The sequence below is a fragment of the Dinoponera quadriceps genome, unplaced genomic scaffold (genome assembly GCF_001313825.1).
Source record: "Dinoponera quadriceps isolate SergipeBrazil2010 unplaced genomic scaffold, ASM131382v1 scaffold1398, whole genome shotgun sequence".
NCBI lineage: Eukaryota > Metazoa > Arthropoda > Insecta > Hymenoptera > Formicidae > Dinoponera > Dinoponera quadriceps.
The window spans coordinates 873-18,088 of NW_014555468.1; the positions used below are offsets into that span (position 1 = coordinate 873).

At 37.2% G+C, this 17,216-nt stretch overlaps 3 protein-coding genes across 7 annotated transcripts; 1 reads left to right on the forward strand and 2 right to left on the reverse strand.

Moving 5' to 3' along the window:
* The first annotated feature begins 1,838 nt into the window (after positions 1 to 1,838).
* On the forward strand, positions 1,839 to 5,052 carry LOC106744326 (graves disease carrier protein-like). Of its 2 annotated transcripts, XM_014618999.1 has the most exons (8): positions 1,839 to 1,929; positions 2,034 to 2,155; positions 3,010 to 3,102; positions 3,195 to 3,328; positions 3,498 to 3,683; positions 3,863 to 4,019; positions 4,230 to 4,371; positions 4,719 to 4,893. In XM_014618999.1, the coding sequence occupies exons 2-8, from the start codon at positions 2,092 to 2,094 to the stop codon at positions 4,891 to 4,893; spliced, it is 951 nt and encodes a 316-aa protein (XP_014474485.1). In that variant the 5' UTR covers positions 1,839 to 1,929; positions 2,034 to 2,091. The 2 variants fall into 2 exon arrangements, with proteins under 2 accessions (XP_014474485.1, XP_014474486.1); XM_014619000.1 differs by lacking the exon at positions 1,839 to 1,929 and having other exon boundaries at positions 2,077 to 2,155; positions 4,719 to 5,052.
* Positions 2,085 to 12,852, reverse strand: LOC106744327 (serine/threonine-protein phosphatase 2A catalytic subunit alpha isoform). Of its 2 annotated transcripts, XM_014619002.1 has the most exons (7): positions 12,534 to 12,852; positions 10,587 to 10,796; positions 10,126 to 10,389; positions 9,862 to 10,034; positions 9,612 to 9,719; positions 9,180 to 9,282; positions 2,085 to 2,269 (listed from the first exon to the last, which is right to left on the reverse strand). In XM_014619002.1, exons 1-6 carry the CDS (start codon positions 12,633 to 12,635, stop codon positions 9,210 to 9,212), a joined length of 930 nt encoding a protein of 309 aa, XP_014474488.1. In that variant the 5' UTR covers positions 12,636 to 12,852; the 3' UTR covers positions 2,085 to 2,269; positions 9,180 to 9,209. The 2 variants fall into 2 exon arrangements, with proteins under 2 accessions (XP_014474488.1, XP_014474487.1); XM_014619001.1 differs by lacking the exon at positions 2,085 to 2,269 and having other exon boundaries at positions 8,805 to 9,282.
* A 774-nt stretch (positions 12,853 to 13,626) lies between these two features.
* Positions 13,627 to 16,648, reverse strand: LOC106744324 (protein phosphatase 1 regulatory subunit 7). Of its 3 annotated transcripts, XM_014618998.1 has the most exons (6): positions 16,530 to 16,648; positions 16,380 to 16,434; positions 16,179 to 16,279; positions 15,841 to 16,037; positions 15,299 to 15,770; positions 14,021 to 15,213 (listed from the first exon to the last, which is right to left on the reverse strand). In XM_014618998.1, exons 2-6 carry the CDS (start codon positions 16,390 to 16,392, stop codon positions 15,028 to 15,030), a joined length of 969 nt encoding a protein of 322 aa, XP_014474484.1. In that variant the 5' UTR covers positions 16,393 to 16,434; positions 16,530 to 16,648; the 3' UTR covers positions 14,021 to 15,027. The 3 variants fall into 3 exon arrangements, with proteins under 3 accessions (XP_014474482.1, XP_014474484.1, XP_014474483.1); XM_014618996.1 differs by lacking the exon at positions 16,380 to 16,434 and having other exon boundaries at positions 13,627 to 15,213; XM_014618997.1 differs by having other exon boundaries at positions 16,380 to 16,648.
* Between the last annotated feature and the right edge of the window lie 568 nt (positions 16,649 to 17,216).

A 17,216-nucleotide genomic window follows, 5' to 3' on the forward strand; every position in this document is an offset into this window, starting at 1 on the left:
ACTTAGGTTAGGTTAGATTAGAGTGGCCGAAAGGTGGATTTCCACACGAGTAGCTAAACAAAGTACAGTTCTTTACTAAGTGCACTACGAGTGTTCACAAGACGCGACTGCATTCCCGTATAAATAGCTGATTGGCTATCGTTTAATGGCTTCTGCACACAAAACGCAGCAGCTAATTAACTTCTCATTTCAATAATTTTTCACAAGAGCGAAAAGTTAATTGGTTCATCGTGTCGTTTCCTGATGCGCAGAAAGCGCTGCCACGTCTTATTTGCAGAAGTCATAAGTTGTTACTCTCGGCATTAGATAAATAACACCAAACATTTTAATTTTAGANTTTACTAAGTGCACTACGAGTGTTCACAAGACGCGACTGCATTCCCGTATAAATAGCTGATTGGCTATCGTTTAATGGCTTCTGCACACAAAACGCAGCAGCTAATTAACTTCTCATTTCAATAATTTTTCACAAGAGCGAAAAGTTAATTGGTTCATCGTGTCGTTTCCTGATGCGCAGAAAGCGCTGCCACGTCTTATTTGCAGAAGTCATAAGTTGTTACTCTCGGCATTAGATAAATAACACCAAACATTTTAATTTTAGATGGCTGGTTTTTTATTGATTTCTTACCGATCAATTTAATATTACACGACNCACGCATTGCCGCCATGTGATAAGTCACTTAGGTTAGGTTAGATTAGAGTGGCCGAAAGGTGGATTTCCACACGAGTAGCTAAACAAAGTACAGTTCTTTACTAAGTGCACTACGAGTGTTCACAAGACGCGACTGCATTCCCGTATAAATAGCTGATTGGCTATCGTTTAATGGCTTCTGCACACAAAACGCAGCAGCTAATTAACTTCTCATTTCAATAATTTTTCACAAGAGCGAAAGGTTAATTGGTTCATCGTGTCGTTTCCTGATGCGCAGAAAGCGCTGCCACGTCTTGTTTGCAGAAGTCATAAGTTGTTGTTACTCTCGGCATTAGATAAATAACACCAAACATTTTAATTTTAGATGGCTGGTTTTTTATTGATTTCTTACCGATCAATTTAATATTACACGACATATTGACGAGTCTTTTAAAACTTGTTCTACCCGTCTCAGCTGTGCTATTATCGTGCCTTCTATATTCGACATATATAGGAAATAAGTATGCATATATTCAATGATACGTTGAACGGAAAGTTGATCAAGAATGATGTTTCACATTTTATTTATATAAAAAAAATATAATATATTATAGCCAAGTGAAAAACGACAGACAATCCTGTGCGAGTCNATATTGACGAGTCTTTTAAAACTTGTTCTACCTGTCTCAGCTGTGCTATTATCGTGCCTTCTGTATTCGACATATATAGGAAATAAGTATGCATATATTCAATGATACGTTGAACGGAAAGTTGATCAAGAATGATGTTTCACATTTTATTTATATAAAAAAAATATAATATATTATAGCCAAGTGAAAAACGACAGACAATCCTGTGCGAGTCATTGACGAATACGGATCTATTTGTTCGGTGGCTGTGTACTCGCGAGGTCCAAACATATTCCAAATATGTTCTCAACTTATTTTATTCTTGAAGTTTTGTTTTACAAAACACATTTGTTGCTCAATAGCTTTCTCAAGAACTGNTTTGTTCGTTTCGAACCCACCATTCTTTTGGACGAAGTCGTTGCTGCCTCGGCAGAACACAATTTTAATAAACCACATTCTTTTTTCTTTTTATTCATTGAGTGGCATAAGGACGTTATTTCTCGAGGAGTGCCCAGAGCTAGTTGTGAGAGAGAGAGAGAGAGAGAGAGAGAGAGAGAGAAAGACCAGAGAAAATGTATCTGAAAATTTCAAAATAGGTTACCGGCTTGATATCTTGTTGACGTAACCTGCACACATAATAAGTTTAAACTGGAGTTACTGGTGGCCAAGGTAAGTGAACTCATCCTTTCCCATTTCCCTCGCACTACTAAGATCGCAGAACCTTCAAACACACGCTCGGAAACTCTGTTATCGTGGACAACTCTTCGTTGCAGTTCCCACAGCTGTTCTTAACGTGCATTATTCCGGCAACTGACAGCGCCCAGCCTAAGTATGCCTCAGCCCGACGAAAAAGGAAAGACTCCCCACATCATCCTGAAGAACCTTATGGCCGGCGGTAAGTCCCTTCGGTATCGTACTTGCAAATTCACCCGTGGCTCCTTAATTGACACGAGAATAACAGGACTCGAGTAAATTTTAATTCGACGATTTCGGTAACACGGCTCACGGCCTGAAACGCGAAAGAAAGAACTGTAAATAAAAAGGGAGTGCAAATCAACAAATCAACAAATGTATAATTTAAGAGATAGGTAATTATCAAATTATCACTGGCTACTTCTTTCAGCTATATTTTCTGCTGATCTCGATCTTTTTTCTCCTTTTTCTTCGTCGCACAATACGCGTCTATTTCATTTTAATTTAAATTTACAGAAAATATTAGAAACCGTAATTTAAGTATACAATGTGTCTCTATAGTGTTACATAAATAATTGCCAAATGCTGAAAAATATGTATAGAAATACATATGTAACCTGTTTTTTTGCTTTATATTTTGACTGATCAGTCGGCTTATCCAAAATTTGCGTGCTCAGGAACGTCATGTCGCACGACAGCAAGAAATTCTAAAGTTTACGTCTAATATTCCTTTATCATTTGTGATGAGTTTTGGAACACGAGAGAATCGTGAGATCGTTCCCGACAGCTATTGGCTATCGCATATTGCATCAGTCGAACGCGCAAGGTTTGATTTCGAAATTTAACTTTTCCAAGTTTTCCGAACTTTCGCGCCAAAATGTCGAGTATCCTCGAGAATTTCAGCCATACACCTAAACCCGAACGATCGCCTAAATAGATTTGAAATATCCTATATTTACGTTTATAAATATATATGTAAATTATAATTATATAATTATATGTATCGTAAGAGTAATGCAATATGTGTGCAAATAAATACTTATAAATAAATTATAGGCGTCGCTGGAATGTGCTCGAAAACAGCAGTGGCACCGTTAGATAGGATAAAAATTTTATTACAAGCGCAGCACAAGCATTATAGACATCTAGGTGAGCATTTTGAGATTTCTCCTTGACAATAAATGCAACGCTATAACAAAATATCACACACACAGGTTTATCATTATGAGTATACATTTCAGGCGTTTTCTCAGGACTAAAGCACATCATACAAAGTGAAGGTTTCTGTGCTCTGTACAAAGGCAATTTTGTTCAAATGATCAGGGTGGTTCCGTATGCGGCAGGGCAATTTACAGCGTATGAAATGTACAAAAAGGTGAGGGAAAAAAAGAAAATGGAAATAGAAACAATCATTGAACAAGCCAAACGTTTATCAAGATACGAAAATGACTCGTTTGAAAAAGGGCAATGGAATAAATTTGTGATAATTATTAGAACAATTACGTTGGTATAATTAATATTAATGTTCACGTGACTCTTTCCAGCATTTAGGAGGATCGTTCGGGCAACATTCACATATAGATCGGTTTCTGGCTGGAGCTGCCGGAGGTGTTACAGCAGCTACGATCACGTATCCACTGGATATGATTAGAGCGAGACTAGCCTTTCTTAGCAACGGTGACACAATTTACACTGGGATATCCGACGTAGCTATTAAGATTTTTCGACAGGTAAAGTGCATCAATTGTAAGTTATCTATTTGAGAATAACTGAATTCACATAAGGATCCTACGATACCACTGACTGTAATCGTCTATTGTGTACTAGTTACGAAAGCAAGCCGTTTACGGATTTCCAAATTTAGCTTTTCACGGCGCATTAACATACATGACGTTATCGAATATTTTAGGAAGGTGGTTTTCGCGCGTTATATAGAGGATACCTGCCGAATGTGATAGCGATGGTACCGTACGCCGGATTGTCCTTCTACACGTACGAGAAACTGAAATATCTGTGCATGAAACGCGCGTCGAATTACTTTTGCTCCAAGAGAGAAGCGAATACCGGTGAGTGGCTCGTTTTCTGAATTCAACGTAAAGCAAATGTCTCTCGCGTCAAAAGCAATCTAAAACAGAATCTGCCGGAGACTTGGACAATTAACGATGCGCGATTACAACATAGACAATCGATAAATTCAAATTGTTTGCGATAAGTAACGCACGAGAAAAATGATGAAAATATAATAATATATCTCGTCGTCTCGATGTCGTACATAGGCGGCCTCGTATTGAATGTATTCGCGAAACTCCTATGCGGAGGCGTCGCCGGTGCCGTGGCGCATACAGTCTCTTACCCATTAGACGTCACTAAGAGGCGCATGCAATTAGCTATGATGCATCCAGCCACATATAAGTATGGGTAAGTGATGTATAACGCAACATTCTAACATAAAATAATAATAACGTAAAACTGTTAATATATTTAGCATATTTTGCAGTCTTCTTTTTTTCTTACGATTGTAAAGTGTTTATATATGTTTTAAAATTATTTTTAATAATTTTTTTGGAATAATTGCATTTTTTTGTAAAGAATATAGTTGAAGAACCTTATTTTTATTAGAACATATTTGTCGCTTTTTTCTACATTTGATATGTATTGCAGTCTCCTTTCTTTCCACGATGTGATCAGTTTCTTTGTGACGTGTTTTTTAATGCTTCTTTTATATCTGAATATTATTAATCTGCCAGACCACGTTATTCTTTCAGATCGGGAATGTGGTCGACTATGCGCATGATATACATTGAAGACGGCGTTATGAGAGGTTTATATCGTGGAATGACTGTCAATTTCTTACGATCTGTTCCTTTCGTAGCTGTCGGTTTTACGTCGTACGAGATAATGAGGCAGATGTTGGATTTAGACACGGGAATGAAAGTGTAATTTAGAAGAAACATAAATGTAACTGCCCTTTGTAAATAAAGCAAATAAATTTACATGCATGTATACGTATGAGTTATACATGAATGTCAAATTTATTTGCATTAAAATTTATAATATATTTCCGCACTTCAACTTTTTTAATATTGACATTGGACTGTATTAGAATTGTATATTATTTTCATAAAGATATTCTTTTATTCTTCTCTTGTGAAAAGAAAGCGAAAAAAGAATTGCACACTTGTATAGTAAAAGTATATATTCTCTATTTATTTTCTGTATTTTTTATAGATTTCTTAAACGTCGTTAATAAGAATTTTTAATTAGCGCGTGTAAATATTTAGAAATATTTTATCTATCTTGACGCACATCGAGTCGCAATTATGAAATAAAATTTGTCGACTGTTTTTCTTAAAAGATCGAGATCAATTTTATCTTTATTTTGTTCCAGCGAAATCTTCCCGCATATATTTTTATCCTTACAATTTTGTAGAGACAAAACGACTCTCTTAATTACGCCATATTAAATTCAACCTTCCAATAAAATTTAAGATCTTTATATTAACATTTATTAACGATTGTATCGCAACTTATTAACGATGGTGATCGGTAAATCGTAATATTCTGTGATAAACGTGTTCCATAAACTCATCGACATTTTGTGCAGATTTAAGCCAACAGCACACGATGCTTGTTTTTATGTTGGATTGCTTGCTGGATGGAAATACTGCGTCCTGATTAGCGTATTTCCGAAAATGGATGACGATACACCAATCAGAACGCAGTATTTCCATCCAGCAAGCAATTCAACACGAAAATAAGCATTATGTGCCGTTAGCTTTAGATTTACAATGCTCTGAGCACGACATATATGAATGTTCAAATAACATCGAACAAATCAACGAAATTAGATTAGTTGTTACTTTGATATGTAATGTGTATTATTGTAAAGACTGACGAAACTTTGTTTCATGCAAAAGAAGAAAGATACAAAATAAAAAAAAATATTTTCTTAGACATGCTGGAATGTCTATTTGTACGCACAACTGAGAAGTATACTGATAAAGTTTTATCTTTGGGCATATTATCTTGATCGCACCTGATACAAATACTTGTATACGCGAAAGTGATAACGTAGATAAGATACGTGCGCTATGTGATATCCGACTTGTGAAGAAAAGGATAAAAGTGATCAAAAACAGACACACGGAAAACGAACCTTGCGTGTATGACACATTCGTGGAATACCGCGAACGTGCAAAAATACAAACAAAACTCCGTCTTAAATGTGATAATATCTCTTTATTTCTCTAATTTCTTATAATGAGATGACATTATAATCATACGTTCATGGCATTTTTTTTGTTTTCAGTAGTTTCTCGTCACAAATTGGACGATCTGGACTCGTCCGAAGCCAGACTTTGCAAGCTAAGGAGTAAAATATTTCAAATGAAGCTCATGTTACATAAAGTCACGAGGAGTAAATCGCGTGCTAGGATAGCCCAAAATTCTATATTTATCATGTACAATCGGGTTTTTTAACATTATTTTTCGGATAATATTAAAAAATTATAAAAGCTATCACGAAAGATGTTTCAGTTTTATCGAGATATATAAAATTTGCTCCGCGCGCGCATGTTTTAATGTTCGAACAATTAATCATATATCAATCTCTCTACGTAGTGTTAAGTGTAAAATGAAAAGCCCTATCGTTTCTCCTCAAACGGCTAAGATATTATTATCATCGTCGTGTGTGTGTATATATGCGTATTAATGAATCGTTCACTTTAGTACAGTGGGAGCACTCGCGAAATTTAGATCAACGAAAAGTGCTCGGAGATTGCAAACGAACCTAAGTATACAATAGCCTTCTTTTTCTCTACTCTCTCCTCGTGTTTGCCGCACACCACTGTGAAACACGACGTTATCAGTGCCGGATACTAAGCGCGTTTCAACAACGGATTTAGCGGAGTATTTCGTATTAATTTTGTCCATTGTATGGGAGTCAGTGCGCAGTGAGAGGGACAATAAATAGAGCAGATACAAAATTAGCTATTACGGTAGCCGGTACCTATTATTCCTTCGCTGTACCTCTAATTAACCTCCGTCTCCGTCTCCGTCGCATTATAATACTACAAGTGGTGGTATTCTCGTTCTATAGGAAAATTTATTCTTATTGTTTGTAGTCCAGAGAATGTACGTATGTGTATGTGTGTATGTGTTCGTGTGTATTGTTGTATATATACGTGTGTGGATACTCGTATCGCAATAATAGAAGACGCAAAGGAGGAAAAAAAATGCTCGAGCAGCATTGTGCAGGAGAAAGAAGATTCGCGCGTTGTTCGCACCTCCACACGCTGCTCTTCCTGTGCTATGTATGGATTTACAGTCTTAGTAAATTGCTATAATGTGCATCTACACATTTCACGTTCGCCTCGTCATCCCGTCGCTCTACTGCGATCGCTTCCATTATGCGTTATATATTCGAATTGCAATGCTTACATTATTACTCCTATAAAATACATCCGCGTGTATTTCTCTCCTTCTCTTTCTTTCTCTCTTTTAGCTGCTCACATTGTACACAATGCTCCTGTGTTCAACGAATATGAAATTTGACACAACATATTGGGTTGCTTTGGCTTGCATTACACATGTTTATTTACCAGAAGCATTATTTTATATACCTATTAATTAGTAAAAAGGTCATCGGTAGGTTTACAAGCAATCGATAACTTCCTTTTTTTGTTCTTTTCAATTTAACCAACGTGAATTCGTAGATTCATCCGGTATAAAGTACATACATACGTACGTACGTACGTGCGCGCGTGTGTGTGTATGTGGTGTGTGTCTCATTTTAGAAGGCAGATAGAATTGATGCAAAAGTGTGTTATATGTTTCCTGGATTACTCGGCGTTAATTGATGCGGTACACAAGTTGATTCTAAAATGCAGTTTAGTATAACAAAATTCTCTCTCTCCCTCTCTCTACACACACTATATATATATATATATATATATATATATATATATATATATNATATATATATATATATATATAGTATGTGAAAATACAGCTGATAAAAAAAAATTGAGAAAAAACAATACGTGGGAAAAACCAACGAACTTTTTCGAAGATGACGTTAAACGACGGTCATTTTTTTATCTAAATGAAGGAGAAATGTTTAAAGCGCGGATGTAAATATCATTCTCATCGGTTTCCCTTTTATTATACAAATACGTATTATTTTGCAAAAATAATATTATGAGTAATAGAAAGCGACGTCAATGAGAATATTTACATTTACACTCGCGTTTTGTAAAGTTCTACATCATTTAGATGAAAATGTCTACGTTCTCGTCTTACTCGAAGACAAAGAGTATTGCGAATTCTAACGTAACTATCGCTCATCATGATTCCGATGAATCCGTACGTGTATAATGCCACATTAAATACTCTTTTTAACAGGTCCGCTCGGAAACACTACATATTTACCATGGATTCTTCCGTATGGCACAATTTTCGCATGCCCATGTAACTGTTGCATCAACTCACCTTCGTATTTCCTTCAAGTGGAACATATCATGCCCCATTCACACCGACAATAACGTGACAATCTCTTAAATACAAATTACCGTCTTGATGTAACCTTTCTTTTTTTTTTGGTTGGAATCTTGCATGACAGTTAATCGCGTCTAAAATGCGCATTCCCTTAGAATACGTTGTTTGCTTTCTGTTTCGCTTTTATATAAATTCCTTTCTCACCAAGTTTTAATATTTTCATTCAAGATTACAAAACAATACGATGAATATTTTTCCGTTCTACCTATTTTATATATATATATATATATATATATGTATATATATATATATATGTGTGTGTATGTATATATATATGTATATATTTACGCGCAATGTGTATTATATATATATATATTCAGTTTCTTTATAATAAAAATACAAGCGGATATAATGAAAGTTGTAAAACTCAATGCTACAGGTGAATTTAATCGGTACGTGTGTACATTATTGTATTCTTCCTCTTATTTCTTCTTTTTTTAGTGTACAAGTAATGTTGTGTCTACATGTATCGTGTAAGGCACGCACGAAATGTGCGTGTGTATCTATTCTATCTCTCAATGAGACACCACAAAGTGAGCCATGATATAATACTTGGGACTATATGTGGTGTGCAAAGACCATGTTCGATCTTTACACTCATTAGCGATGTTCTATCATAAGTTATGTAGTCTGGCGTCACTATAATGTCAAGATCGTTTCCACTCCCCTACCTTGAGACCTAGCCCTGAAGCTTAAACTCCTTAGAGGAAGTAGTCTGGCGTTCGCCTGGTAACATGTGGCTCTCCACGTCTTGGTGCTGGATCAAATTGTAGGCTGTAATGAAATCCGACATAATTAATAATCGTACACTTTTTTATCGGTAGACAAATGCATTACATTTTGGAGAATATTTAATTAACAATATGCTCTCCACAAATTTTTTCCACGAGAAAGAAATAGTGTCGCAGAAATACATACATGGAAATATTCAATATAAAAAAATAACTTACATGTTGTACATATAAAATTAATAGAGAAATTCTAGCAAATTTATAGTGTCGCAGAAAATACACTTGGAAATATTCAACATAAAAAAATAACTTGCATATTGTGTATATAAAATTAATAGAGAAATCGAGTGAGAATTTATCGTTCATACGTACAATGAATATTTTAAAGCATCATCCAATTCCATAATCGCAGCTTGATTTCCGCAACGATAGCAGTAATTAGGTGCAGAGAATATAGTCACAACATTGCGGTCATGACACCTGTAACGAGAGCGATGTAATTATTATTACTTATGCCACGACAATTCGATTTAATAAGCGGACTATCCTGAACATGTCGTGTAAGCAGAAGAGAAACATGGTTGGAGTATGGTTGCCAAGTGGATAATATCAATGCTCTTACCAGTTATAACCCTCCATGACCAACTGATGGGCTCGTGATACGAGCGTTAGTCCGTTGGAGTGGTTAAATGTTTCTGAGATATCCTGACCAAAGGTGTATCCTGCCCCGCGAGGTGAAATACCCCACCCTCCTCTGTCGTCTGGATCTGACCATAGTAGATCGCACATGGGACCCTGCATCAAATTAAAATAAATCGTGAAGATTATTATGAAATAAATTCCAATGCAACAATTATCTCTCACAACGATCACGATGAATACTAACTTCGTGTGGCACTTCCTGGAGGCGGTCTAGAGCACGTATGTGATCCAAAGTGTCAATGGACGGTGATAGACCACCATGCAAACAGAATATTTGACCATCGACCAGTGCTGTCAGTGGCAGGTAATCAAACAGGTCCGTGAAAAATTTCCATACATTGGCGTTGCCGTATTTACGTAAACACTCGTCGTAAAATCCGTACACCTGTGTGATTTGCCTGGACTCATGGTTGCCTCTCAGGATGGTTATTCTCTCTCGATATCTCACCTTCATGCGCGTAAAGCAAGAGAAGAAAAGGAAAAGATGAACTTAGTGCAAGTAGGTATCTACCTTGTTATCCATTATGAAAAAGCAAACATATACACACGTAAATAGGATACACTAATTTGTATGTGTGTACATTGATTACTGCTGATAGTGTGACTGTATAAATGTATAAATAAAAATTGTATGTTGCGCTATACCTTAAGAGCTACGAGCAGAGTGACGGTTTCGACCGAATAATAGCCACGGTCTACATAGTCACCCATGAAAAGGTAGTTTGTATCGGGTGATTTGCCACCTATTCTAAACAGTTCCATCAAGTCGTGGAACTGCCCATGTACATCTCCGCACACCGTCACAGGACATTTTACTTCTTGTACATTTGATTCCTTAGCTAAGATTTCTTTCGCCTGAAAATTTGAAATATCGTGAGATAACCTTAAAGACAGTAAATATAGCCTCTACCATAAATATCGTAAAAACCGAAAAGGGAAGCAGATTAATATTTAAAAAATAATGCTTTTCTTTTTATCTTTCCTAAAAAAGTCGAAATATATGAGAATTTTCGTGGACACGCGCGAAACAAAACGCGAACGAACACGAATACAATAATGGAGCAACTTTCGTTGTACTCCAAATTGGAAGTAAAAAGTCGCGCTGTAATACGGAAATGTCACGCGGAACTTTGCGCGACATTTCTCCCGACAAATGAATTTCAGCTGCCAATTACAGATACAATTACTGGCGCATATTTAGAAATGCGGGCGCATCGGCCAATTGGCATAATAACACAGACGAAACATGAGCAATGAATCGTTGTAAGGCACATTTCGGCTATAATATCGCAAGGGTCTAAGTATAGTTCATTCAAAAATACTCGTGCTCGCACCTCTGAATCTCATTTAGCGTGGTGTTTAAAACTGAGATTCAAAGGTTGAAATGAACCTCGGGCTAATCATGCAGAATGTGGCTCTTTGCACGAGAAATCCTTGTTACATGTCAGCCTGTTCTTTTCAGTCAAACTGGCTGCGTTGGTTCAAGAAATTTACGCACATCGAAGCACGAGAATGTCGTACGTACGCTTCAAAGTGTATATACGTACATTTCTTCAAACAGTGCAGCCAGCCGAGCTAAAGAGAACAGACCAATTAGCTCTTGAAATCTAATATCAAATCATAAGTATTATCCATTGTTTGTCGAGACACAAGCTACAATCTTGGCTATATTCTTATTCAATTTCAAGCAACTCCTCTGTGTTGGTTTGCAAACAGTATGACAAATTGTCTTATGTCCGCGAAAAAGCTCTATGATTCATAGGTGATAAACGTTTTGTCATCATCTATCTTGTATCACGGCGGAGATACAAATTAACGCGAGATAGGATGGCTGACAGATGCCAAAGCCGATATTCCAAGATATACAAGAGTTACTGTTATCTCTTGGCACGACGTCACACGGTACACGTACAATCCGCAATGCATCGCACGTCGTTCCGACATACGAAACGACGCGAAGTGACGTTTACCTGAAACGCGCTAGAGAGAGAGAGATTTACTTTGGTATCTGTACCGATCAATTGCAACATCGGAAGCGCGATATGCACCTGTTGCCGAAGCGAAATCTGTGCGTTCGAAGCGATAAAAACCAAAATAGAACGAACGCAAACGAAGCTCCGTCATCGTCGCCGCCCCCGTCGCAGAAGGAGGCACCCAACGGCGAAGACGTTGGAGATCGCTCGCGCGCGCGAGTGAGTGCGATCGAACGGCGATCGAACGGGGGGAGGGGGGAGCCTCGAGAGGCGCGGGTCGCCGATCTCCGCGGGTCACCCCGACGAGGACGATGCGAATGCGACACCGGGAATGCAGATCGGATGAGAGTGCAGACGCGGGCCGCGCTCAACGGCCGACGCGAGGTAACACCGACTCGAGTTCGCAGATATACACACACACACAGAGAGAGAGAGAGAGAGGGGTATATATATATGCACGTACACACGACGGTATACCTGGCGTCGAGGCAGCACGCGATAGTGGTCGAAACGCGAATAATTAACGCGAGGCCGCGACGTGCCGAGCCGACGTCGGGGACGCGCTTTCGATCGCTGGGGTCGCGGGGGTGGCAGATCGATTCCGCCTCGGATCGGATACCTTGTCGCAGAGAGTTTTCACTTGACTTTCTGTCAGTTGTTTGCAGTCGTTTAACTGTTCTATCCACTGGTCGAGCTCTTTGAGCGACGCCTTCTCCTCCATCGTACCGCGACGGCCGCCTGCACGGACAATTCACGCGTATGTGCGATACCGTACACTCCTTAGCACATGTAATCCGACGCCGAACGTGCCCCTCTACCTTCGCGAAACTAAATCATTCGGGTTTTTCGCCGCTGGCCGAGAGCCCCGTAACACAAATACCCCGTGAGAGCGAGCGCTCATTCACACAAAATGGCCGAACGCCGAGCGCTGGCGGGATGACGTCACGCCGTATTCATGCGTGATGCCCACCCGGTCCGTCCGTCGGCGCCATCGTTCCTCGCGCCTCGGCAACCACCGACGGGGATTTGTGTATTTTTACTATGTCCGCCGCCGAGCCGGAGCCCCGAGCGCTCCGAGGAACTGGCGATTGCATTATGGTCCCTTTCTCGAATCGGTAACGCAAATTCGATCGGTTTGACGATCGCCGAATTCATTGAAAATCGGCCCTGCTCCTCACGATGAACACTAGCGATTGCACTTCTGTACACTTCGCGGGAACCTTGGAGAACGATTTCTATTGGTTACCGAATACGTTCCGAAACTTATCGAGATAGGGGAGAGAGAAGATTCGTGATAAGGCCTGACGCAAAAAGCGGTATATGAGATGATTCGTCAATAATGAGATGTGATATATATAATGACGAATCAATCTTCCAGGAAACTCCATTATCATTCTACTGCGCATATTGTTGTCGCGGATGTATTGTTATAAATGATAATCAAAGATATAGTCGCGATTGAATGATGAAAATATATTAGATAAATATTGTAAATAAATTTCGATCCTATTATTCTGATCTTTATTGTAAACATTTTAATTGTACTTTTATACAATGAATTTATATAAATCACTCTCAAACTGCTTCGAATCCAGTAAAAAAAAAAAATTTTAGAAAAGAAAAAATTCCGTATGCTAAAATAGTTCTATAATGTACGATCATTAAAAAAGTTTTATAATGTACGATCATTAAAAAAGTTTTATAGGATTGGATAATTTATTGAATTTACAAAAATTATTCTTATCTTCAAATAAGGTTTCTCATATAGAAAATGTTTCACATTTGGTAAATCTTACAACACTTGAATTAGGTGATAACAAGATACGTGAAGTCGAGAATCTGGAGGGTCTCCAAAAACTAACTAATTTGTTTCTTGGTAAGAACAAAATTACTAAGATCCAAAACTTGGAGAACCTGCAGGGACTCACGTTGTTGAGCAACTACTACGATCATTAAATTATTATTAAAGATTTAAGACCGTTTCAAAACGAATTTTTCAACGTGCAGTCTCATATCTATTGTTTTATAAAGTCGAATGATTTTAACAGTGTACAATTGAGACATTTAACATTTGTTTATTGATATAAATTCAAATAATTATTATACATTTTAGCAATAATTATTATAGGATCAACAAAGTGATGATTACAAAAAGCTGCATTTTTATGCCGCTGTAAAATATGTAAGATCATTATTTTTACAATATATTAATTCTTAATAATAATACTATCAAAAGGAAGTACTTCAGAGGGAGAAAAAGAATTATCTTGTAGATAATTTGAAACACTACTTAAAAATGTATATCCGACAAGCGCTAACATAGTATAGTAGGCAGTGCATTGGCCTACTATACTTTATAGACATCAGGTTCGATTCCTCGCAGAGACAAATATTTTTTTTATACGCTCCTGTCTCTTCTCGGAAAGCAATAGCAAAGCACCGAGTATCCTTGCCAAGAGAGTTGTCTACAAATCGCCGTTCGACGTTGAACTATAAGTTCCCATATGTCTGTGTGTAATCAGCATCACAGACATATGAGAGAGAGAGAGAGAGGTCACCACGCCTAGCACTATCAACAGTATTGAGGAAATATTTATAAATCTTCTCATCGTTATTAACCAATACAGATAGATTGAGCTGAACAAATTTTAGTGGAAGTGCATAATACAACAGTAGATAATAGTATGATTAAATTAGATAGCAGAAATATACATATATTAGGATTGGAATACATTCTGTTCTTCGTAGCTCATTATAGAACGAAACGCAAGTATCGAGTATCATCAACATCTTCTTTGTGATATAAATAATAGAGTTTTGGAGAAACGCGAACAATCACAAGTGGAATTCCAACATTGATCGGTTCGCTAATAGACTACCATTTGAATACATATTGAGTGTATAGGTATTAGCGTCAAGCTACATATTATAACGTCTCTACAAAGACACGTAACATCCGAAGCTATAAACGGAAGTAAATAACAACGATGCGGTTTTGTTTTTCCGTTCATCATATGAACGAAAACCACATGGACTGATTTTTCTATAAACAATTTATGCTATTCTATAGTCGTGAGCGCAATACGCTTTACTTATTGTTAACTTTGTCACTGTTAGCATATCTTCCTCTTACACAGAGTTGCATCCAGCTGCTCGAGCCATGGCAGTAGTAACATGATTTTTCTCCTGTAATTTGGATCCTTTGCGACAGGATTGTGCTCCAGATATATAGTTCGCAATTTCTTGTTGGCTGTTAAACTCTCCAATGTGTTCCAGTCTTCGATCTCGTTGTTGTTCATCTGTGAATTAACGGCTTATAAGTGAAAAGTATATTAAAAATGTAATATTAATGCAACGCTATGTGTTTAACACTATTTCCCTTACCCAGAACTCCTCCAGATCTTCAAGATGATCTATATTCTGAATTTTCTTAATTTTATTATTAGCTAGGTCCAACGTTGTTAATCCCGGACAGTTTTCTATGCCTTCTATACACGTTATGCCATTCTCAGATAAGTACAACTGATCTAAATTTCTTAATTCCTCGATATTCTCAACTTTCGTAATACGATTACTCTGTAGACTCAACAACGTGAGTCCCTGCAGGTTCTCCAAGTTTTGGATCTTAGTAATTTTGTTCTTACCAAGAAACAAATTAGTTAGTTTTTGGAGACCCTCCAGATTCTCGACTTCACGTATCTTGTTATCACCTAATTCAAGTGTTGTAAGATTTACCAAATGTGAAACATTTTCTATATGAGAAACCTTATTTGAAGATAAGAATAATTTTTGTAAATTCAATAAATTATCCAATCCTTCTATCTTTTTGATACGATTAAATGATAAGTCCAAGAGTCTAAAAAGAAGCAATACATTACTCGAGATATATATATCAAATAATGCTTGTAGAATTAAAGATAACTTACTCTAAATTCACAAGAGCATCCAGATTCTCTATAGTCACAATTTGATTATCCCTTAATTCTAGTTCTACCAAAGTGGTGAGCATATCAAGATTTTCTATCTTTTTAATCAAGTTCCATGTGAAGCATAATCTGCGTATCTGTGTCAATGGTTCCAGATTTTCTAACTTTGTCAGTTTTGAATGATTAAAATCCAACTCCTGAAACACATCAATGTGATAGCAATTTTGCTAATAAGATATATACAATATATATATTGTGTTATATATAAAAAATTAATAAGAAACAGATAAATTTAATAACAATTATGATATAATAGCAATTAAATGCAAAATACAAACCTCGCTATCAGGATCTATAATTAATATCTTGTCGGGTTCTTCGGATTCTTCTCCCTCGTTATCGACCTCCATCTCTGCAGAACCTTCGCTCTTGTCCTCTTCTAAAAGGGAAAAATCAGGGAGAAATTTAATTAAACATAACCTAATTGTTGTTGTCGTATACATACACCAAGTATTAAAATTGATTTTCATGCATCGTACCGTGAGTAGCCATTATTATCGGGATTGTTGTACAACGCAAACAATGCGCGTCGATCTGGTAAATGCAATTGGTTGTTTGCTATTAAAATCTAAATCACGCGTCGGCCGTCACGCCGTTCGCTACTTCGACGCTCTCACTATCGCGCTTACCTTCGCTCTCGCTCGCTCTCCTTTGAGCAGTTATCCTCGCCGCTGTTCTGTATCTAAGCCTCATTGACGTAACTGATTGAGAAGTACCAGTAATCTCTAATCGCATACGATCGCCTCCGCTGCGGCGCTGCGCGCGGATGGTAAACAAATGATTGTTGTTATTTACCTATTGCGAGTTACCAATATTCTTCTTCACTAATTTATTCGAAATTTAATAAGGAATCGAAATATTTAAGCCTCATTGTCGTAACTGATTGAGAAGTACCAGTAATCTCTAATCGTTTATAACTTTTATGTATTACTTTAAACAAATTACATGCTACTTAGGACTATGTTTTGTTTTAATAAGATAATGAAATAATATCAAAATTTTCTCATTTTCATAAAAAATACACGCAATTGATTTACTAATATCGCGCTGCGTCCAGTTCGCGGCGAGTCCAGTCTGCGCCGCTGCATCGAAGTAAACAAATGAACGTAGTTATTTACCTATTGCAAGTTACCAACTTTTTTTTCACTCATTTATTCGAAATTGAATAAGGAATCGAAATATGTAAACATTTTTGTCGTAACTGAATGCGAAGTACACGTAATTTCTAATCGTTTATAATCGCGTCCAGTTCGCGCCATTGTTCGTCGTTGTAAACAAAAGAAAGTTGTTATTTAGCTATTGGGAGTTACCAACTT